General features: G+C 38.7%; 1 protein-coding gene across 1 annotated transcript in view; it reads right to left on the bottom strand.

Moving 5' to 3' along the window:
- FAM169A (family with sequence similarity 169 member A) overlaps window positions 1-24,762 on the bottom strand; it is a 36,302-nt gene that overhangs the window by 5,127 nt on the left and 6,413 nt on the right. Inside the window, exons 2-9 of the mRNA XM_041414689.1 lie at window positions 16,646-16,792; window positions 15,083-15,182; window positions 13,929-14,014; window positions 12,412-12,583; window positions 10,425-10,604; window positions 8,884-9,012; window positions 2,994-3,103; window positions 43-97 (exon numbers count right to left, since the gene is read on the bottom strand). Coding sequence (XP_041270623.1) covers window positions 43-97; window positions 2,994-3,103; window positions 8,884-9,012; window positions 10,425-10,604; window positions 12,412-12,583; window positions 13,929-14,014; window positions 15,083-15,182; window positions 16,646-16,789 — 976 coding nt within the window. The 5' untranslated portion in view covers window positions 16,790-16,792. The remainder of the gene's footprint in view (window positions 1-42; window positions 98-2,993; window positions 3,104-8,883; window positions 9,013-10,424; window positions 10,605-12,411; window positions 12,584-13,928; window positions 14,015-15,082; window positions 15,183-16,645; window positions 16,793-24,762) is intronic.

The following is a 24,762-nucleotide window of genomic DNA, read 5'->3' as shown; positions in this document are numbered from 1 at the left end:
ACCTAGAGTAATTGCAATACTAATAATCAAGGTTATTTTTACCTTCAGATGTGCTTGCATGGACATCTGTTGATTCTTTACCTTTCTGAAAGTCAGCCTGTGGAGCAAAAGCAAAGCTAATGTTATTCTAAAATTTTCTGAATTTACTAAAATACCTTCATCATCCTACCTATGGCTGCACCTTTCTAAAGCACTATTTCATAGTAATGATCCTATAAAACAGCAGCTAAAATAATTCTTAATTTATAGCTAAGTCTTCTGTCTCATCTCAACAAATTTAATATTTTTTAAAAGTCATCTTTATGTCATGGATGATTAGTTTTTCTTTGTTTTACTTCTGGCTCCAATATAGAAGATAAGATTTCAAGGTGGCCTGTCACTATTAACTAATACTATCAAGATTTTTTTCCTAACAGTTCTGCTTATAATAAGTGTCCACACAAATCAATTAGAGGACGCTCTTTCTGGTTTTTTTCCCCTTTCTGCATAAACCCAAGGGACTACACTGCAGTTGTTGGCAAAATTTATTTGTGAAGTCTTTTTTTTATACTTGTATACTATTCTATAGTTTTATTTTTGTCATGACATCCAACAGAATAGGGCAACCTATGTAAAAAATAAAAAAAGCCAGAACTTGGTGATTCATCAGTAATGCAGCTTACATGTCAGCTTACAGTCAGCACAACAGGCTGCTTAGCTTTCTCTCCCTAGAGCTTTTTTGTCCCCTGTTTCTCCACACCATCCCAATACCTTAATTTTTTTCTGCAAGTTAGCTGAGGATTCAGCACTTGATACAGTAAAGTACACAAAAGCTGTACACATTAAAATAAAATTATGTACATTGTTTTTTCTTAGCCACTAGTAATAATCCGGAACAGCAATTACCAGCATCCTGGTCCACTTTTCCAGTCTCACTTCCAATACTGTGGAAGAAGGCTGGCAAAAAGTGGCCATGTCTACATTCTGCTATTTGAAGTAGTGTCCTAGATTGCAAGGCAATGTGTATTCTATTTGCTGCCTGCAAGAGGTGTGGCAGTTATCTTCTGTTAATTGAGCAGTTTTCTTTATCTCTTCTACAACCAATCCTCCCTCCAGGGAGACATCTGCTATGAATGGGCTATTGAGTGTCACTGCATGACTGATAAAATTACAGCATCCCATTGTGAGATGCTCCACCCAGGGCGAGGAGCCAAGCATCCTGACTGGATATAATCCGAGATTCTGGGCCACCAGAATAGCCTTTCCACTGGATTCCCAGAGGAACAGCTGCCTTTTCCACTGGATCTTCAGAGGAAGACTACCACTTCTACAGGATCACTGCTGCAACAGAACCACACCTGACACTGCATGAGGACTGCAGCCACCATTCCAATTGGACTGCTACCAACACCCTGACCAGGTTGTGTTCTGATTCTGTCGGTGTTGTTTTGTATTACTGCATTGCTTATTTATTTTTTATTTTCTTCCCTAATAAAGAACTGTTATTCCTGCTCCCATATCTTTGCCTGAGAGCCCCACTTAATTTCAAATTTGTAACAATTCAGAGGGAGGGGGTTTACAGTTCCCAGTTCAGGGGAGGCTCCTGCCTTCCTTAGCAGACACCTGTATTTTCAAACCAAGACAAGTAATTTCAGGTAAGTAGTAAGTACATAAGAATTTGTAAACTAACAGCAAATTATTCTAGAATCAAAATGCACAAAATGGGGAGCACTAACAGAGAGGGAAAAATTAAAGTTGGGAAATGTTTTTTCATGGTTTGGGGGAAGGTGGGATATTTTACTTTCTTACGTGGTGCAACAATTTTCAAACCATTGCACAACTGCTTATAGATACTGCAGATGCCAATTTTAGAGCTGCCAGCAGTTTTACCAAGTTATGAGGAGTTGGAGCACTTTGGTATCTACTGTCTTTTCCTCTAAAAAAGGGCAAGAGACAGGGCTTCTTAACTCACAGCAACCACTCTATTTTTGCTGGGTATATCCATATAGCTCTATAACCAAAATGTGTAAGTTTTTAGATCATTTGCTGATATGATTTTTATCGGAATCTATCTAAAACTCAGAGATGAGGCTAGAGACACTGCTGCAAATGAAAGACAACTAAGAGTTATTGCTTCCAGTCATTGAGAGATTTAAAACATCACTACTTTTCTGTCAATTTTGCTTTGGGAAATAGTAATTTTTCTCAAATGGGAAAACTTTACTTAAGTTCCAAATCTAAAGTTGAAATATTAACATCTGAGAGTATTGATTTAGTAATTATTTCCCATTTTTAATTAAAGCACTGGCTTCCATGAAAGCATGGTCATGTCAATAACACATACATTCCTTAAAGCATGCAAATCTATGCTCATGGTATTTGGAGCTATGAATGATTGTCAAGTACATTCTGTGTGGCTTCAGAACACAAATGAAATAAAGGAAGAGCTTCATAATATTTAATGACCCAAACATATTCATAACTACATGTCCATGAGCAGCTGTAATCTGGCTGCTGTATCAAATACATGCAAAGAAAAGTGCGGTCTTTTTGTACAGACAATGTCTAACTCTCCACGCAAACTTAACATCAGCCATTGTATTGAACTGTGACATGGATGGTACCTCTAAAAACTCTCTAAACAGTTTAATCTCAGAGACAGTTGAAACACTCTCCTTTATGTAATCCGGTGGTAAAAGACTCAAATTGCAGACCCTGACAGCTGCAGCACAGACTCTCTACATGCATGGGAAAACCCCACCTGTCCACAAAAAAAAAAAAAAAAACACAAAAAAGCCAAAACCAAGAACCAAACCAAAACCAAACAAAGCAAAAAACAAACAAAACAAAACCAAAACAAAAAATCACCAACCCATCTCCAACATTAGCATTACATCAATGGGAAGCATTACATCCACACAGAAAGTAACAAGTAAGCAAAAATAATTTCTCATAACTGTTTTTCCAGTTACAATACACTCAAAAAAAAAAGAGGTGACAGAAGGTGTACCTACACTTAGTTGTGTTTCTACCTCAGTCCTTGGTCCACCTGCTTCAGATACTTCAGACTGACAAAAATTGTCCTCTGCTTGCAAACTCTTATTTTCCTTCTTCGAGGTCTCTGCTGTGAAGATTTGAAGGAATAAACAGAGCAAGAGAAAATTAGTACCTTTATATAACAACCGTTTGTCCTGCTTTCAGCTGGGATAGATTTACTTTTCTTCCTTATAGCTCATACAATGCTCTGTCTTGAATTTAGTGTAAGATAACACATTGATGTTTTAGTTGTACTAAATAGGGGATGACCCTAATTCAAGGACTTTTCACTTTCTTATGCTAAGTGAGCAAGTGCAAAAGAAGCTGGGGACAAGACACAGCCAGGACCAAAGAAATATTCCATACCACATTGTTAATCCCAGTACATAAACTGGGAGGGGCTAATCACTGCAACTGCATTGTGTATCAGTTCTCTCTCTTGGGTTTCCTTTTTCTGGTTTTGTTGTCTCCCTTCTCATTATGATTATTGTCACATTATGCTTCTGTTTAATTTGATTTCAATTATTAAAATGTTCTTGCCTCAATCCAGAGGTTTTGCATTTTTTTTCAGATTCTCCTCCCCACCCCACTAAGGGGGGAACAAGCAGATGCGTGGCACTTAGTTGCTTGTCAAGTGAGAAGGAAAGGCCTTCAAGGAAGACATTCCATGTCACCCACGCAAGTGGACCACCATGGACAGGGAGGTGTCTGGTACCTGAGGGAGCTAGCTGTGCTAGAGATGATTTGTTATGAGCCAAAGAATGTGCAGTCACATACTGATCTTGACAAAGCCCAATGCACATAACTCATGTGGTAGATATTTGTATATGTAGCACACCATCATCCCAACTCACTGGCATTAATGACCTAGAGAGATGAAGAAGCACCCACAGTGGTCTAAGTGATTTGCTAACTCTGGGAATACAAAGAAAATCTCTCTCCCTACCTATGGACTTGCCTCTCAGTTGTGAAAAAATCTGTTCAAAAAGTATGAAAAACAGCTCCAGGAGTTACAGCAACAAAAAGAAGACAGGTTCTACTCCCTGCCTGTACAGACAAGTATCTCAGCTATTAAGAGATTCTTTTGCTCAAAAAAGAGGATAAAGGGTACACACCGTGGTTTTTAAAATCCTGTGGGACCACAGAAAGGATATGAAAAAATTATATGGAAAATCCACCTACACCCTAGAGGCATGAACTGCAAGGAAAAACAATCACAAATGTGGATTCTTGCAGGAAAATTGCTGCTCCAGTCTCCAGCAGGCAATTCCCCAGACAGAATGGAATGGCTAATCTTACTCCTGATTCTATGGTAAAGAATTCTGATCCCTTTTCACAGGAAGTGGGTGAAGAATTCTATATCCATACTAGACAGTCCTGCCTCCAATCAATGGGAGACGATGATCAGTTAAGTTCACTGGAATGTGAGGATCCAGTAGCCTAGAACGTCAAACCCACAAGAGTGTAAGGGTCTAACAGACATCAGTGCACAGTGTGCCATAATGTCATCATGCCATAGAGGGCAACAACCCATTAGTAGTTCTAGAGTGACAGGGAGGTCCCAACAGCTGACTATAACGGAGGCTGAGACTCGCCTGAGTGGGAATGAATGGCAAAAGCATGTCACTGTGACTGCCCAGAGATTCTGTGCATCTTTGTCACAAACCATTTCAGAAGAGGATATTTCAGGGATCCAGAAGAGTAGCATCGGGCTTTCACTACAGCTGCCTTGGAGACAGAGAAAATTAAGCATCTGTCTGCCTGGCATTTTCTCTCAGAGGACCCTTCTGTTGTGGGGCTGTTGAAGAATAACAGGTGCCAGTCACTAACACAATGATGCACCATCAGAAATACTGCACCAATTAGATTGTACAGGAATCTTGAAAGTGATCAAGGACTGGCCTGAAAAGATTTTGGAGTATCACTAGAGGAGGTGACCCATACTGAAGAGGACTCATTGTGAATAAAATACCAGAAAAAGAGAAGAAATATGCCTTATTTACTGATTGTTCTGCTAAACTGTAGGACAGGATCAGAGATTGAGTCTCCTACAACAAGCTGCTGAAGAAGGTGAATCAAGTGAATTTGCAGAGGTGAAGGCCATCCAGCTGGCTTTAGACATTGCTGAATGAGAAAAATGACCAATATTTTATTTCTACACTGACTTGTGTAGTGACAAATACCCTGTGGGGTGGTTGCAGTGGCAGAGGCAGAGTAAAGCAAAAAGGTAAGGCCATCTGAGCTGCCATACTGCACTATCTTGCATATGCCATGTGTCGTAGGTTAAGAAGGAAGTGAGTTTTTTGGGAAGTTGTGGTCAAACCAATCAGTGCTTGGATTTGAATATTGTCACCTGAAGGTGTGGACCACCTCTGAGAACACAGGGGGTTAAAAGCAAGAACTCCCAGGAGAACTCTCTCTTGGTCCCGGTCAGTGAAGGAGCTCAGAGCTCCCCTGCCCGGCCGGGGCTGGCTGGGGGAGGGAAGCCATGCGGCCATGTGAGGTAGGCCGGAGCCTGGGGCAGAGGAGGGGAGTGAAGGCCTGGCAAGATGGAAGGGTGGAGGAGCCCTGAGAAGCATCGGGGCCCCCCCACACACCCCCCAGGAGATGGAGAGAGAGAGCCAGTGCCTGTGCTGCCTTGGAATGTGATATTGTGCTGGCAGCACGGCCGGCCAGAAGGAAGGTGGGGGATTCTGGGCAGACAGAGGCGAAGATTTTAACCCCTTTCTTGAATAGTGGAAACCTTACAAATATTGATTCTCCTGAATCTGAATGCGGAGAGAGAGAGATGAAGCCAGAGGAAATGGGAAAGTGTGAGGAAAGTTGGTGCAAGTGAGAGATGTTGGAAGAGGTGGGAAGAATCCTAGGTGGGAGGAGATGATGGAGTGCCCTTGGGCTGGACTCTTTTCTTGTATGGCCATGGACAGACCCATGTTTTTCCTATGACACAGAGACTGCATTTAGGGGGAGGCAATGCCTTGGAGCCAAGAGAGAGTGGAGAAGCAGTGGTGTGAACAGAGACGGCTGAGGAGGGTGTGGGATGCCCTCTGTCTTCAGCAGAGAGGAAGATCCCTGTTCACGAGGCCCCTTGGCCCCAGGGGGTAAATTTGGGGGGGACTGGTGTCCTGAAGCTGAGAGACCTGAAGCTTTTTTAGAACTGGATGGGGCATCCTTAAAAGGGGAACCCTAAAAGCAGTCCTGGTCCATGTGCAGTGGTGAGAGCACTGAACATGGAGGGAAGAAGTCATGAGGGTAGATGTTCTCCGAGGGGTGCCAGGAGTAACATGGAAACACAAGAGGTTTCAATTGTGTTTCTGGGGAAAGCCTATGGTGCAAGTCCTCTCTCCCTGATGGACTTGAGAGTTGATTATCTAAGGGGTGGTGATGGACTGGAAGTTGATTATCTGAGAGATGGTGCCAGGGTGGAAATCTATAGCGTTATTTCATGCTGTGGAGAAAATGGCGGGGGGAGGAGGAGGAATGTATTTGGAGGTTTTTCATTCTTAGTTCTGTGTCTGTTCCTTTTTAGATATTGTAGTTAATAAAGTTTGTTTCCTTCACTATTAAGTTAGAGCCTGCTTTGCTCTGTTCCTGATCACATCTCACAGAAGCCATGAGGAAAAGTATATTTTCATGGGGGCACTGGCATTGTGCCAGCCTCAAACCATGATACCATATCATATGCCATAGACAAGATACTGCTGTCTAGGTGGAGAACCTGGTTGTGAAAGTACCTGATGCAGAGACTGACGCACCCAAGAAATGGGCCACAGAGGAACATCAGAACAAAAAGAAAGTGCATGAGGCTGCTAAGATTGAAGCAACTCGGGTGGATCAAAATTGTCAATATAAGGGAAAATTATTGCTAGTTTGGTGCACCCATGACACCTCAGATAATCAAGGATGAGATGCAAATCATAGGTGGACACTTGATACAGGGGTGGACTCGACCATGGACACAACTGCACAGATTATCCATGAATGTGAAACATGCACTGCAATTAAACAGGCCAAGTGGTTAAAGCCTTTCTAGTATGGAAAATGACAACTGAAACAGAAATATGGGGAGACTGGGCAGATAGACTATATCACACTCCCCCAAAACTCCAGTGAAAAATGTCATGTGCTCATAATGGTGGAAGCAACATCTAGAAAGGAGAGAACATAGCCTGAACCCCATGTCACCACCAGGAACAGTGGCCTTAAGAAGGAAACCTTAAGAAGATGACAGAAATTCCAGAATGAGATAGTGCGATTAATTTTCTAAACAGCATCCTAGACAACTGGGCCAAAGACCATGGCATTGAGTGGGAATATCACATTCTCCGTCACATACCAGCCTCCCAAAAAATGAAATTATACAACAACCCATTTATCCTGGAGCAGTGGGTGGCAGGACCTTCAAACATTGGGCAGAAGCCACCTGTTAAGTAAACACTAGGGAATCTGACAGTCAGTCCGACACAGCATAGTCCAAACTTCTATACAGTGTAGAAAGGGATAAATTTCCTGTAGTGTGCATAAACATGCAGAAGGAAACAGCCTGGGTTATTCCTGCTTCAGGAAAAAGCAAAATAATTTGTGGAACTGAGTTTGCTCAAGCACCTGGCTCCACTTAGCAGGTAAATACAGGAAGATGGGGAAGTCCATTGCATTCCTTATGGGGATTTGATTCTGGGTGCAAGTAGCCAATAAATTAAATTGCATGATATTAATTGCCATATAACACTTTATACTGTCTCTTTCATGGTTATATGCCTATCACTCAACTGGGGACCTCACAGCATCTGTTTTCACCATTCTGAATTTGGGGATCAGAACCTAATTCCCATTCAATTGCCATATTAAAGGTATTACAGGAAAAAACACCCAGACCAATGAACAATTAACTTTGAGAAAACAAACAAGTGCAGTGGTGACAGAAGCAGAACTGGCTCCAGCATGCAACAATCCAACTTGATGCAGTATCTTTTCTGCCCTGAAAGACTGTTACGACAGATGGAACTCAAAAGTCATGGACTAAAAGAACTCAACAGACATTTTAGAGGGATGGCTCATAGACTAAGACAATGATACACGTGTGTGATGTTTGTGTATATCAGAAAACAGGAAATACAATGATTCAGAGTAACTGGTAATAACTGCAAAGAACAGAACCTGGGTATGACATAAAAGATACAGGATATAAGGAGTGGATATCATCCCACTTTCAGAAGGGATAAAATAATTTTTTTCCCTAGTAGCTGGCATAGTGCTGCATTTTGAATTCAGTATGAGAACAATGTTGATATCACACTATTTTCATTGCTGCTGAGTAGTGTTTATCCTTTGTGAAGGATTTTACAGCTTCCCACGCTTTGCCAGTGAGCGGGTGCACAAGAAGATGGGAGGGATTACAGCACAGAACATCCTGTTCAGTATATAGACTGGGGACAGTTGGCTAGAAGGGGCTGCTTGGCGATTGCCTCAGCATCTGTCAGCAGGTAGTGAGCAACTGCACTGTGCACCACTTCTCTCTCTTGGGTTTTATTTAGCTGCTTTTGTCTCCCTTTTCATTATTATATTTTATCTTATTTTAATTATTAAACTGTTCTTATCTCAACACAGAGGTTTTACTTTTTTTTTTTTTTTCCCCAGACTCTCCTTCCCATCCTACCACGGGAGGAGAGGGTGAACAAGCAGCTGCATGGTACTTAGCTGCCAGCTGGGGTTAAAATATGACACCATTCCAAATATGATCTCAAAGGTCTCAGGACAAATGGAAATCTTTCTGCTAGTTTCTACACAGTGTTCACAGAAGTCACTCTTGCACAGTATTTATTCAACTTTCACAAAGTGTCAGAAAACAACAAAACAAAGCATCCATACCTGCAATTTTGAGATTTTCCTCTTGCACTATAGACATAAGAGACCTTCTCTGGAACCAATCTCCTCCTCCCTCCACTTGCCACAAAAGGTTTTTATCCCCAGGGTACTTCTCAAGGTACTGCTTACAAGCTGAGCAAACACAAAAAAACCCACTACATTATAGATACTATATACTCAGCTATACCTCAGATTTAAAGTTTATCTGAAATCAAATTATTTTGCAATCTACCATCATACAAAAACAATAACATAAAGAAATGTTTAACAAAATAGTCGAGTCTGAAATAAACTTTGCTTTACCCTACACATCTGTCTTAATTAACTGCTTCTTAATATAGGTTTAAATATTTTCCATTATTATCTTAAACTGCAAACAAAGATTAATAGGATTTTCTTCTTTTCCTAGTACTCATTTGGGATTTTTGCAACTTCACTAGTTACTGTTCCTGCCAACTACAAAGCCAAACTCAGGACAGAAGGGTTCTTAAGCAGAGGATGTAATCAGTGCTTTTTGTCCCCTCATACTCTGGTAGGCACCTGTGATAAGCACTCTCTGGAAGTCTTAATATGTTACCATTGAATGGTTAATCACTGTTCACGTCCAGAATATTTTCTGCGCTTCTGTCCTTCCACCTTTTTTCTCTCTAAACCTGTATCAAACATACAGATGTAGAGGCATGCATGCTTTGACATTATTCTTTGGTCTTTGCTAGAAAAAGCTACCATTTTTCACCAGATTTAATACTTCAGAGCACAAGATCCCCACTTTGTCATTTCTTGACTACAAAAATGAATCAGTCATTAAATTCTGCTCAAGTAATTTTCCTCATTGAAGCTTAACAAATTAGGTATTATCAGATCCAGTGACAGACTGTGGTGCTTCAAAAAGCAGAAAATTTCTATTGGTTAAGAAGGCCAGATAAAGAAGGAACCATGGCAAATGGCCTAAGAAGGAGCAAGCCTTGAGAAACAGGGCAAAAGAAACATGCTTCTCGTCTGAACATAGTCCCAAGAACATAGTTTCCAGAATCCATATAACTTCCTACATGACATAGTCCTCTTAGGTTGCTAATGAAGAACCATATGTGTTTTGTGTTTTAGAACTGTACCTTCTGATATGCAAGTTAAAGCAGAGCCTAGTCCTCTTCACCAGAAGTTCAGAGAAAGCATGAATTAAACAGTCTCATGAGGTTTAGGTGTGAGCAAGAAAAAGGTGCTACAAGGCAGATAGACATTAGATCCCACACAGAAACAACTCAGCCCATGCTACAGGCTTGGTGGGGAAAACAGGACAGTGGTGAACTTCACAGCAGCTAAACTCAACAGAGTTCAAATAATCTACTTTTACACAGAGGATTAAAAATTGAATCAGGAACTACTTCATCTTACACAAATCAGGACTTTTAGCCTCCACCAATGGGCAGAAAATTTAATGTGGAACCTGAGGATAAGGCCACAAACACAGAGGTTGAATGACAATACTCATTTGGACATGAAACGAAACCACAAGAAGATCAGAAGAAAAAAATTAAAGAGCTTGCCTGTATACATGAAAGGTGACAGTGGATATCGTAGGCCAAGACACTCTTCAGTAAAGGAATCCACAAAGTCTTCCAACATGATTAACCCAGACTCTTTCCCACGATGTTCCTTTCTAACAAACATTGTGTCTAGCACTGGCAACTTGTACTTCTGATGAACAAGAGAGCTACAAACACTTCCTGAAATAATCAGAGGAAAAAATATCCATCAGTATGGATGACATAACTGCATGCTGACTGACATGCTGTAGCATGGATTTCAGCATATTTAAATAAAGACTTTTATAAGTTATAAAAATTCCAAATCATATAAAAGTAAGTAAAGTTGTAAAAATAAGTTATAACTTTATTAAAAAGAAATAATTCCTATTAGTCATTTAATAACTTGTTTGAGCAAGCTTCATAAAGTTTCCAAGATACATCAATAGAATAATGTAACAGAAAAAGTCAGTAGCAACAGAAAATAATAGACAAGACAGAGAGGAAAGGCTCACTTTGAAATCTCACTATACAGTTCTATATGAAAACCAGTAAAAACGGAACTGAAAGATGGAGGAGGGAATAGGAGAAAACAAAATTATTTAATTACACTTTTATGTGATTACATGACTTCTCAGGACAAATTTGAAAAGCATTTCAGTTCTTGCTTAAAGACTGAAACAATTATTCCAATTTTTTTAATGAAGACACAAAAAAATGCTAGGACATTTTACACTGAAATTCTTTCTTAAGCAATATATTACCCTAAATTAATCAAACATGGAACAGATGGTGACAACACATAGGTACTTCAACATCAGAGGATTCCAAGGATAGCTATGAACTCAGCAGTGAGAAAAGGATGTCATTATAATGGCATTAAGGCAGTCCATTAATAGACAATCTGTTTTCAGGCCCTTCAGTGAACTACGGCAAAGAGTTGCCCTCTTCTCTAACAAGGCCAATGAGAAACAAAGTTGTCTATACAACCCAGTCAGTCTTTGCAACCTTCTATGTTTTAGGACCCACAAACATACTTATTTTTGGGCCATGAAATAAATCAGAGGGCTGGAGCACTGCTCAGGTTTTTCAGCCTGGAGAAGAGAAGGCTCTGAGGTGACCTAATTGTGGCCTTTCAGCACCTGAAAGGAGCCTACAAGAGAGCTGGAGAGGGACTTTTTAAAAGGTCATGCAGAGACAGGACAATGGGCAGTGGCCTTAAGCCACAGGAGGATAGATTTAGATTGGATATTAGAAATAAATGTTTTACTGCGAGGGTGGTGAAGCTCTGGGAGAGGTTGCTCAAAGAAGGTGTGAACATCCCTGATGTTCAAACTGTGAAGCTGTGAATGCCCCATCCCATGTTCATGCCAGGCTGGATGGGGTCCTGGTCTAGTGGAAGGTGTCTCTGCCCATGGCAGCAGGGGTTGAAACTAGATGGTCTTTAATGGTCCCTTCCCACCAAAATCATTCTATGATTCTATTATTATTTTCATTTTTGAATCAAGGGAAACTTGAGCAGAGAGGTTACATTACGTGAGTACACTTTGGGATGCTTGAAGAGCTCCACCACTCCTCAAAACATCTGTTTATAGAGTGGCCTTTTCCACACAGGCTGCTCATTTGGAGAGCACAACACACACTCAAACATGGGTGAAATTTTGAAAATTTTTTGAAAGAAAAACCTTCCATTTTTGCTAACTCAAGACAAGCACAGTCCAATTCAAGTGTAAACAACTGTTCTAGAGAAGAAAAAAATGTCAGGTATATCAAATTTCTTACAGTTTTAAATACACTTTGTAATTACAAAGTAATCTAAGAACTTACATTGCTAAAGCATGTAATTATTTCAGCTAGAGATTTTAACAGCCATCCGGTCTCTTATGACTGCAGGAAAACACCAACTCAATTAGGCCTGCAAGGCTTATAAAGCCTACTAACACAATATTCTTCAAACAAACTATCTCTTCCCCTTTAATTCCCAATCCCACAATCCTCAAATGTTCACCTGTAGGTTTAACAGAATAGAACCCAATAGCCTCTCCTTTTTTCCACATGATCTTAGCATAATGGCTGCTACTATGACAAAGAAATGGGATCTCATTTCTTTCCATTTCTTGTGTTCGATAGATAATTCGATTTAGAACATAGAGAACAACTCTCTCTCCAACAGACTTCACCTAAGGGAACACAGAAAAAACATTTCAGGAGATTGGTCAGATTAGTTAATACCCATACATGAGAGAACTTATTTAACACAGCTGCAGACAGATTTCAAGGGAAGGCTGTAAGTGCTAAAGCAGGGTGACTCTCTGAGGTTTGTTACAAGGCAAGAAGATGCTCAGTAGCCATTGCAATAGGTTAAGTATAAATCACAACCACAGAAAATATTTCATATCTTCAACGTCACTCCCAATCCAATGTGTAAAATCTGGGAGAAGGGTAGTGGAGTGAGAATATTATGATCTAACTCAAACCTATACTTGTACTTAAACATTCACCAAACACAACAGCAGTATTTCAGCCCCAGAATTCCCAGGCTAGTAGGTAACTGAAGTCTTACAAAGGAGAAATGATGAGCCTCAGTGTTGCAGGACTTGGCACACTCAATCACTCCTGATAGAGTGGCAGGCAACAGGAAGTGATACAGTGAAAAAACTTGTTACAACAGTTTCTGTGGCATGAAATAAGCAATTAAATATCCTTTTATCTATCCTACAGGGTTTCTTTTATATATGAAATTTGAGTTCACCACTATTCTACTTATTGTGAAGGAAGGAGGAACCATGATCTATTCTAACTCTTAGTCTCAGCTACCTCCCTTGTAAAAGATTTGGCTTTCCTGATTTTCCTACCATTAAGAATTATGTGGAAAGCCAGACTACCTGCCAACCTCTCAAGAGAAAATTTTAAAAATTGCAAAAATCAAAGACAAATGCCCAGATTCCAAGAGCAGATATAAATCACACCCCTGGAAAAACAGAGATTTCCAGTTTTGGAAAATTCCATGCTACACAGGGTTAAATAATGGTAACAAAGGTCAATGATGGGCAGCAATAATGCAGATACCAGGCAACTTACTTTTCCAAACTTCATGTATTGCCACTGCAAGCCACCAGCTCCGGCTTGCTTCTGTCAACACATTCCTGACAGTATTTTTGGTTTACTAGTCCCCTGGTAAGATCAATAGGTATGGTACAATGCACTGGTACAATGCTATGGTACAATGCACTATTCTACCAAGATGTTTCATCACAACCAAATCACAATATTCTAAAGAAGAAAGAAAAAAAAAAATGGTAACGCAGCTAACATCATATGAAGCTGCTGTACAAAGGTAATTCTTGCTCAAGACTCTATCTTCACATCAAGGTTCCTTTCCCCCTTGTACCTATTCCTCTATTCCCTTGCAACAGCCCTCTCATTTCCAAATTAAATTAAAACACATAATATCTTGCACACTATCTATATGCCATTATCTTGGAGCATAGGATTAAATGCTAGGTGAATGTTGGAGTCCTTTACCTGATGAAGTCCCTGTCTAGCAGGGACAGATGTTCGAACAATGTCATCAATTGACCACCACTGATCAGCAAGATACAGGGCTATAGCTTGAAAGAAAAAAGGGAAATAAAAAGTTAGTGATTCTTACCATTCCAAAAGAAACATATTCATTAAGTTGCTAAATACCCAGAAATAACAATGTAGTAGTCACATTACGCATCTTCTAGATGACACTACATTAATGTAGCTCCTACTACCCTAGCACAACCAACGGGGCACTGTTCCCATAAAAATGCACCGTAGTCCAAAACCTTTTTTGATAACTGAGACTAATAAACACTAGGGGGGATTTGTTTGTTTGGGGTTTTTTTTGTGGTATGGTATACAGGAACTACTTTTCAGACATAAGCTCTATCCTTCAACACTGTGCTCTAACATCTCCTTCCACTAAAAACTGTCAAAATAAGTCTCCCTCATACATGTATTTTACTACTGGGTGGCTAATAGATATTAATATTGAAACCGTGCAAGTTTGAGGGAGTTAGATGAATGCAAAAGGCTGATAGAAGTTTGAGCAGCAGTTAGGAAGAGTGTGATATATAAGTATTTGTGGCATACTTGGCAATCATATACATGGCATTAAATGGAAGAAGAAACATGGAGAACTGGAAGGGGAGGAAGATGGGAGGAAGAACAGGAGGAGAAAACCCACAAAAACCATCATCTCAGCCAGAGCTATGCTAGGACTTCAAGCTAAAGACTAATTTACACACAATGCTGATCAATCACTATTAATAAAGAGCATTTAAATTCATGTGCAAATTAATGAATTCTAAGAACGTCCAATACCTTTTGGAAAGGTGAAGCATACATAAAGAGATCAAGAGATACAAGTTGTACTATGGTCCAGACAAGCATCACATTATTTTGCTACATATCTTTTGAATTCAATGGGTCCAGTTCTGATCTGATCAGCATGTGAAGTTCTAGCACTTGTGTATATAAATACACAACAAAAAATAATAGTATGTGAACAGAAAGATGGGGAACAACAAATGTACAATGGAAAAGTTTTGGCCTACAGTAGCATGAAATGAGCAAGGTCCTGGTTACATGCATTTTCCACAAAAAAAAAAAAAAAAGTCAATACAGAGATAAAAAAGTTAAAATTAAACCTGTGAGTGAGTCCCATGGTGCAAACAGTGCAAGAACTTTGTGTGTCTGCTCTACACCATAAAGAGGAACAAAGCCCACGGATGTCAAGGTAATAGGAACCTGCAAGAAGAATGTATAATAATTCAGCAGACTTTTGCTAAAACAACAGTAGTAAAATATAGAGAATGTTTATCAAGGTAAAAAAGAATATTAGAAAGCAAGTCTTTAACAGCTAGCTGTAAAAGACAAGCCTTTATTTCAGTCCTTTCTTTACACACATCTTCCTAGAGACAAACTACATCTAAAGAGCTCTGACTCTCAAGCTCTGGCAGATTTAGCTACAGTAATTTGTACAGCTCTTTTCTCCTGACAGTTTGCATTTGTGTGCACAACTGAAGTAAGGTGTGCAAGAAGCCAGCATTATGTTCACTTCAACAGTCCCAACTGTGCAAGCTGTCAAAGCCAACAGAAGAATGAGGCAGTCAGTCAAGCACTGAAATAAGCTGACACAGCAAAACTGTGTTAGCTAACAAGTTCTAATGTGCTACAGTGGGAAGGCAAATTCAAAAGGGTTTTGTTCCCTGAAGTTACACACGTTAGAAATTCTGAATTGTCTACTTGATATTCCTCAGAAAAAAAATATGGGAAGGGTCAAAAAATCATCTTTTAAGGAATCAAGTAACTTTGTGGAAATGCATTTTGATATTTAAATTCACGTGCTTCCATTATTAAGTTAATGTATAAAAAACTTGACAGACATGAATGGTGTGGTAGACAGACTTGCTTAACAAATTTAAGAAGATTATGACATGCTATTGTCACAAATGAGGACGTTAATACAAGCGATCATTTAGGCATACAGCACTTGCATAAATGCAGGAAAGTAGTCAAGACGATTCTGCCAAGGAATCTGTGGCACTGACCTTTAGATCCCACAGAAAATCTTCTCAACTGACTTACTTTTCATTAAAGCTATACACTGCTGGTTTTATTTGTACTACTTCTAATACAAGCATTCATCTGGACAGAACCAACACTGACCAACTCATCACACAAGGGATAAGTGTTTAAAACATAAAAGTGTCACAGCTGTTCTCTACTAGAGATTAATAACAGGACACAATATTTCAGATAAAGAAAAAAGAACCACTTTTGAAATTAGTGAAGTTATTAATCAAAACTTGAACCCAAACATGAAGAACACTGAAGAACTGAGATAAAAAAAGAGCCAGTTAGCTTAAATAAATCATTAACCCCTTAGTGATGATAGCCTTTTGAGAATGCATGAAGTTTGATTCTTAAGTTGAAAATTTAAGGTAATAGTCAGGTTGGGTTTTTTTATTTGTTTTAAATTGCTTATTATATACAGGTCCATTGCCTAGAAGCAGCACACAGTAACTAAAACGCAGATTTAAACCCAGTTACAGAGTGAAAAAAGTAGAGTTTAACACACAGATTCTGAATTTAGAAAATATTAAAGTTTTGATGAAATAGTTCTGAAATTCAATAGGACTGGATATCTTAAATTTTAGATCTGTAAGGATATTAAGAACACCAGTACTACAGTATTTGCTGGTTGTTACCTTGCGGTGGTCTGGCAGAGTAAAGAATTCAGGAGAGTTTGGATTCCCCCGATTCCCCCAGCGAAGATCAAATAAGTAGTCCTCTGCTGAGTTCTCCAAGTCCTCATGACTGTAATTGTTCAATATATCCACAGGGAATGACATGCTCTTGAGAAATAAAAGAACATTATTAATGTAGGTACTTACATACAATGCAGATGTAAACAAGACTGTTGAACATCCACACTCTGCTGTTGACTCTATATCCACGACAGAAAAGAGAAATGCTCCAGCATTTACAATTAATTAGGATGGTGACTAATAACACCCAGTCTGTAAAAGAATCAAGTCTGTGCTCATAAGCAGAAAATAATTATATTAGCCTGTGGATCCCCCTAGACCTCGGTTGTGGCAGATTTCCAACATACAAACCCCATGTTTGCTGCACAAGTATGTGCTGCTTTGAGGTGGCAGACTTAGTTCTATCTCCCTTCCAGATGATGTTTTTGATATCACTGGTCACATTATAACTAGGTGGTAAAAAAAAGTAAACCACCCAGATGATAACAAGATGGAATTAATTTGAGATTTTGCATTTAAATCCATCTCTGCAGAAACCAAAACATTGCTCAGGATTTTTCTCATCCACTGGCCAGTTAGTGTTCTTAACAGATGGCTGTTTCCAAAAGCATTTCAGCTGTGAACAGAAACTTACACAAGCTCATTAAAAACAAGAGCCCACAACTAAAGAGAGACAAGACTATAACTCTGAAGCCAAACCATAGTGGAAATAACTCCTTAAAAGCTCTTAGATTCAAATTTTGCTTGTCAAAGCAGCGTGAAATTAAAATGAGCAAGAGCTCCTGGAATCCACTGTGTGGTCTTCAGGTAAGGCTCTTCCAGCTCTATAAAACTATACACAGAAATATACCCCTCAGCTGCTTTAAAGCTATGACTCAGACTCTCAGAAGCATGAACAAACCTACTCCAGTGTTCTGGAGGAAAACATCTTACTCTTTCTCAGCTCCCATGAACCCATCACACAAGTTTCTGAACACAAAAGTTTTCATGCAAGTTTTATGATTCCTAGCCTTCACTATGGAGTCTTATTTTTCAGTATTATTTTAAATCTTAGTGTACAATGAATTTTTTTTCCTCTTTACCTCCAGTCCCCCTATTTAATCCACCATTCATTATTCTACTGACACAGGTAAATCAAGGCAAGACATCTTATTCTGACTCATTCAGTAGAAATTAGAAGTCTACATTTTGAAGGCTTTTAAACAGCAATAATATGCTACTACTAGGTTGATTGGAGAGAGGAGGCTGCTCCTTCTACACAAGAGATTTTTCTCCTCGTTAAAATGGAACTTGGACATGACCTCATTGGCATCTACAACTGCTGCCTTTAACACTGTTGCTGATGAAAACACTAATGTTTTCCATGAATGCTATGGTTCAGATACACACATGCATTCCTCAGAGCCATTTCCTTTCAAATTCAAGTAATTCATTCCCCTCAACTGTTATTTGCATTTTCTCCTGCCTTCCTCTCCAGTCTCTCACATTCCTTCTACTACTGCCCACCGACCCTATCAGATACTTGGCTGCATCTCGAAATTCTCCACCTGTTTCTCCCCAGATTTCAGGGCTGCCCTTGCCGTTGCTAACAATCAACTCCTTTGGTTCCTCGTCTTTGCAAACAAACTGATTTCCAGAGCCAAAGGTGAAGTGTGCATGCTTTTGAATGCAGCAGCAATGCACAGCAGACGGAGCAGCTGCTGTCAGGGGTGAAATTCATCCACCACCAGCCTCCTCATCTCTAGCAGATATGGCTTGACTGCACATATTACAGTTCCCAAATACACCAGCAATACTGCACAGACTATGCTGATAAGCATGTTGCAAGACAAAACAAGGAGAAGCATAAGAGATCACATGACACTACTTCTACAAGAGGATGAGGCTTTGCCACCATATTAACTGCAACAGGCAAGGTACATTCAGCTGTAAAGGAATACAGGTATGTGAAAAACACAAAATTTCATTTTCTGTATGCTGGCAGAAAGGGTAACCCCCTCTCCATTATTAAACAAATACCTAAGTGCTTAGATAACTCTGCTATTAACAAAGAAATTGAGCTGAGGTTTCATTATTGCATGACAAACAGACAAACAAGCCACAAGCTATAACTTTAAGCCTCTAGGTAATAATTCCTGACATTTTTTTGGAATAAAATAATGAAGGACCAAAGCAAAAAACATGCAATACAAAATCCAATAGATTATCTGAGTTGCAACCACTACATCACTATGAAAATAAAAGCAGCAACCATATCTTTGCTTAAAAGCACAAAAGGCTAATTATTGCATTCATTAAATTACCCTCAAAATCACTCACAGACCTCTTTTCTGTTTGCTATTTGGGCTACCTAATTTTTCATGGCACACTTAGATTTTATTTGCTCTCAACTCCCAGTAGTCACTTTTGACTTTTCCATTCACAGCATTTACAGATAACATGTTATGCAAAAGAAAGCAATACAGAGAAATTTTCAAGACTAAACTAAGGAAAACCTACTCAGCACCCCTTCTAAATAAACATTTATCTTTTTTTACCATGCAGCAGATTAGACATGTAAAGTCCAAGATCTCATACACTTGTGTATTTTGTCTCTGTGCTGAAGAGGTCAGAAATAGTTCACATTTAAGTGCACTACATCCCTGAAGAAATCAGTAACTGTTCACAAAGGTATCAAGTTATAATAAAAGCTTGAAACAAGTGATGAAAGAAGAATGTTCCATGCCAACCTACAGCAGAGCATAAGGAAGTAGATCACAATATAAAATGCAAGCATCTCAAATTTGAAATGCAAAAGAACCTACCGAAGATAAATGAAATGCCTTCCAACAGTAATGAATTAATATTAGTCCCCTCATTAAAACACAGTTGGTTTGACAGTATATTAAACAATGTAAAAATACAGATGGCTCCACATCTAGCCAGTCTCAAGTAAAACAGGAGAGAGAAAAAGGGCTGCAGAAAACTGCTTTTCAGGTTTTTTTGACTAGAGCATTAACACATTTTTGCTGCAGAGGCAGCAGGAACAGCACAAGTCTCTACCATGCAGTTCCTCATGCCCCTTTTTGTTACTCTAAACATCTATGCACTGCACAACTGTAAAACTGTCAGGTTGAATCTTTGTCACACGTTGCACAACCACACTCTGCTCACGGGGTACCATTCCAATTGGTTAGCACACAGTCAGGCTGACTGAGCACATGCAGTGTAGCCCTAAGCAACCAAACTCATCATGAGTACATAATATGCTTTTATGTACATTTGTACATAAAAGCATATTAGAAGAATGTGTTTGGAAGGGAGAGAAGAAAATTTATTTTATTTTTTAAATTAGACAACTTAAGCATTTGATTTTTCAAGTGAAAGGAAATAAATCTTACACTTTTCAAAAAATGTACTTCTCAAAATAATATTAATGGTTTTGTGTCAAACTCACATGAATAAGATCTGCTTTAATGTGGAATCATATAACTTTCTCCCTTGTCAGCATTATGCAAGCTATTACACGAGAAATGGCACGTCCTTTTTTTAGGAACAGCTGCAGCACCAGAGGGTAACAGATCAATTCATGGAATGCCAGCAAAAACCACATTTAACAGGATGAGTGAACTCATTTCTGTGCAACACAGGCACTTTGTTATTCACAAAATCTTTATTACTATTAGCACTAAGGTTAAGAAAAGCCATGGAATAAGTGAGCAACATTGGAAATTGGTTTAATTACAAATTATATCTACAACTCCTATTTAATCTCAGAGTTAATGAAAGAGAGATGCACAGTACACACAGCTTCCAGCTTACATGTGGATTTGAGCAGGAATCAAGAGATATATTCATTCCCTTGAAGTCCCTCAACAATGAATGACACAAAATTGCAGAAGGATAATAACCAAAAGCTATGTTATTTCTTACAGTATGTCAGAAGGCTATAATACAGCTTAAAACTGGGTTTGGGTGCCTTTATTTCAGGGGAAGTGGAGTCTAACTGCTTAGGCTAACAGATAAAGATTTAGAGAAATTTCCAACTGTAGCACAGACTTCATGTGAACTCAGACATGTTATGTGATATGCCTGAACTCCTCTACAAAACACAAATAATCATTACCTCAGAGGAACCAGCGTGAGAAATACTTTACTGAGATTATGGGATACCTGAACATTGTATCAAAACTTGAAAAGTACTGGAAATACAGTTACTTAAGCTACATAGCTTACCTGAACATCTCATTGTCCTTAAAAAAATAAAATAGTAAAAAAAAAAAAAAAAATCCAAGGCCTTTTCAAGATAAGATAATAACTGGGACAAATAATCATGCAGGTGAACAATCTTCAGATTTAAACTTGTTTTTAATAATAAAGAATTATAATTTAAGTAGTTGTTTGGATTTTTTTTTTTAATAGTGATTTTAAAAAGTTTAGAGAACAGGTACCAGGGTGCTCAAGCCATGACCTGCAAAACTTTTCAGCTAAACCAGGAAAACCAACTTAGACCCAGCCTGCAGGATACAAATATAAGTCCAGTCCTGTGAGGAAGCTCTGGCCTACTCAGACAAAAAGTAAACTGCAGCAATGTCTGACCCAAACTTTGATCGATTTCAATGAGTGCAGAAGTATTGGATGACCAAATCCCTCAACGACTGCCATGCATTTGCTATGAATCACCACACACCTTAAACCAAGTTCTGTTTTAAAAATATAATCCATGATCCTACCACAACCTCCCAGACTAGCGTGAGCTACACCTGGGCTCACATCATGAGAAGAGACATAAAAACCAAACTAAACATATATGTCCACACATGGACCAGTTCCAGAGAAAGCCAAGACACGACTGCAGAAGTCCCAAGCAAGGCTCCAGGCCCAGACTGACAATGCACCAAAGCAGCAAAGACCTTGATCACAGCAGCAGAAGCATCATTTCCATTTTGCTCTGTTTGTTTCCCATCTTGCAGTATCCAGTTGCTGGTCTGGTGAAAGCTGTGAAACTACATAGAGGTTGTAACAAAACTTAAAATTTTTAAAAAGTAGTCTTTTCAGTCTTCTGGCTTCAACTACAAAACAAAATTGTCACATCTGCTACTAGCATTGTTAAGCTCTCTTAGCAGTTATTCTATTAACAAGCAAATTACATAAATGTTTCTTTGCTTTTACTACCAGCAGTTACATACACACAGCATTTTCATTTTGGTTCTTCTTTATACAACAACAAACACTTTAAACTGAGATAAGTTGTTTTTAAAGTATTTTTTTATTTCTATAAATATAGTGTTTGAAATATTTAAGTTAAAAAGTTCATAATTTTTTATTATGAAAATAAGTAAATTTTAAACCTGTGCTGAGATAATTAGTCATTTAAGTATGTTTAAGAGAGTACATACTTGGTTTATCATGAGTCAACATAACTGAAACACATAGAGAAAACCTGTCCCATAATTACCTATTTAGACCACTATTGTAACAAAGCTTTTGAGTTTTATAAACATCCCCATCTCTTAAAACTCTATTAATTTTAATCTGTAATGTTACATACACTGGCTGTAGGAAGAGGAACACATTTTAGCAAAGAGGTATTAAAATTTCAAACAATAGTGTTTATTAGGATTTCTTGAAAACTGCACCAGCTTGAAGCAGCAACATTAATACACTGATCTGCCACATTGAATAGATAACTCAAGTCTTTCTCACTCAAATAGCTACTTATTTAGAGGTAGGTTTTCTTGGGGTTTAAATCACAAATTTGGGGGTTGGACAACAAGTCTTCAAACCATGATCCTCACATTAGCACCAAAGCATTTGTTCACATTTTTTGAGAATATAAACTAATAAATGTAATCTCTTGACAGCTGAAATAGATTTGCACAGGTTTCTTTTTTTTTCCTAAAAAGCAAAATAAGATTTTTTTGTTTGTTCATTTGGTTTATAGTAACATAAACCCCAAAAAGTATCTATTAATACCCTGCAAAATTGCAAATTGAAAGTTCTTAAGGAAACACACAGCAGTGTCTAGAAATTACTGTCAACATCAACCAAGACCTCTGGATTAATATGCCAGCCACATTACCCGTAATCTCCTTGAAGCAGCTTATGCAACTCTGGTTTTCTATCAGACACACAAATCAAAGCTGTTAATTTGAACACAAATAAACAAACAAAACCAGCAAATCCCTTGCATTCTTCAATTAGCCACACAATGTAACTTACATGTATAGCACAGAATTAGGGAATCTACATACAGGATTCAATTCCCCAGCAAGAATCATGGTCAGAAGTTTTAAATGCTGGGTTTGAGCACTCTCTTATCAGATGAAACATGAACAAGGACAGAAAGAGGAAGAGTTCTCCACATTTAAAAAGAAAAAAAACCCAAAACCAACAGAAAACAAACAAACAAAAAAACTTGCATCTGATTTCTTTAATTAAAGGTGACAGGGTAGTATTACAAGAAGGCATGCAACTTCCCTCTCAAACCCACCTTAGGCAGGTATGATTCTTACTCATATGCCTAATTAGCCACCTGTGTAACACCACTGGCATTTTATTCAAATTATTTAAATTAGATATTATATTAGATAGCTTATTTAATCAACAACTAAGTTCTTAGGTATACAAACTACTAACCTGTTATTTTCATTTTTTTACAGTCTCACATTTTAGTGAGATTATCGTCTGGTTTTTTGAAGAATACTTCCTTCAGTAGGGAGTTTTGGAAACTAATGTGCACAAGTGTTTCCTACAAAGAAAATGTGCCACACATATGCTAAATTAAAATTCTGTGTTTGAGACTGATCAAAATAAGCACAATTAATAAATTTGGAAAATTGTTTTTTTCTTAAAGAAACCTTTCATGCCTCCCCTTTCAACTACTCCAATTCAAGCTGACTATATCCATACATAAAATGAAAACCATTCTAGTTGTGTTTGAAAATAATTAACATGTATAATTAACAAGATGGAAAGATACAGCCAGGTGGGATTATTACTTCATGAATCTGCCTCTCTCTGACACATATCTGATCTTTCCACTGCTCAGCACTCACTCTTCTTTCTAATTTCCCATTTTTCTCTAACTTCTCTTCACTACATAACAAACCTGTTTAGGGGCTAGGAAAATAACACCAACGCAGATACCCCTAATGGTTCACCTTTTCTCTCTGGTCACTACTCTTTCTCCCTTCCATGCCTTAGCAGTTTGAAGCTGTTGGTATGCAGTTCTCCAGCTCCATCCTCAGTACCCTCCAATTTTGCTTCTGCAGTTTAGGCCTTACACCATCTCCACCTAAAGCCCTTAATGACCTTCTTATAGCACTCAGCACTTAGAGCCCCCACAGCCTCTCTTCACAGGTGGCTGATGGGCCACCTGGAACATACACAGCCACATTACTCTTACCCCTGCTCGTCTTCTGTAATTTCCATAGGTTTACCTCCTGCTTCTCCAGGCATCTAACAAGGCAATATTCTGAAGCTCAATTTGCTGCTTAATATCAGAAGATCATCTCTTACTCCCACTTGGCACCCACATTTCTTGGCAACTCCTTCCATTTTCAAACCTTCATATCCTTCTCTAACATTATCCTACTGGTTTGCAAGGGCCATCTCATAAATACATCTAGTGATTTCAGAGATAAGGACAAAAAAGTAAGCTCTTTTTTTACCACACTTAGAAAAAAATGAAAGGGACAATGAAACCCACCCAATCTGGGTAGACAGCTGGTGGACTATCAAGCCTAATATAACTAATCTAACACCACAGTGAGACTAGAGATGCAGTAACCCTATGTACACATTTGCATCTATTTTTAAAATGCTCGGCTGCACTGTCCTATCCCCTATCGCCACAACTGGGGCGGACGTCAAAGCTGCACAGATTAGATTAGCAATCACAGATTCATGTTAGCAAAGTCTAATGAATTACTCCTCATCAGCCAAAGAACAGCAACTATCTCTGGCTGTTTCAAGGATATTCCACATGGAAATTCAAGTGATGGTGTCTATGGTTACCAACAATGAGGAGCAGGTGATTAATCTTTGCAATCACGGTCTCCAAATCCAAGGAGTTA

The sequence above is a fragment of the Onychostruthus taczanowskii genome, unplaced genomic scaffold, assembly GCF_017590055.1.
Source record: "Onychostruthus taczanowskii isolate IOZ18803 unplaced genomic scaffold, ASM1759005v1 scaffold46, whole genome shotgun sequence".
Taxonomy (NCBI): Eukaryota; Metazoa; Chordata; class Aves; order Passeriformes; family Passeridae; genus Onychostruthus; species Onychostruthus taczanowskii.
The sequence above is the reverse complement of the archived record's forward strand: the minus strand, read 5'-3'. Positions and strand labels throughout refer to the sequence as shown.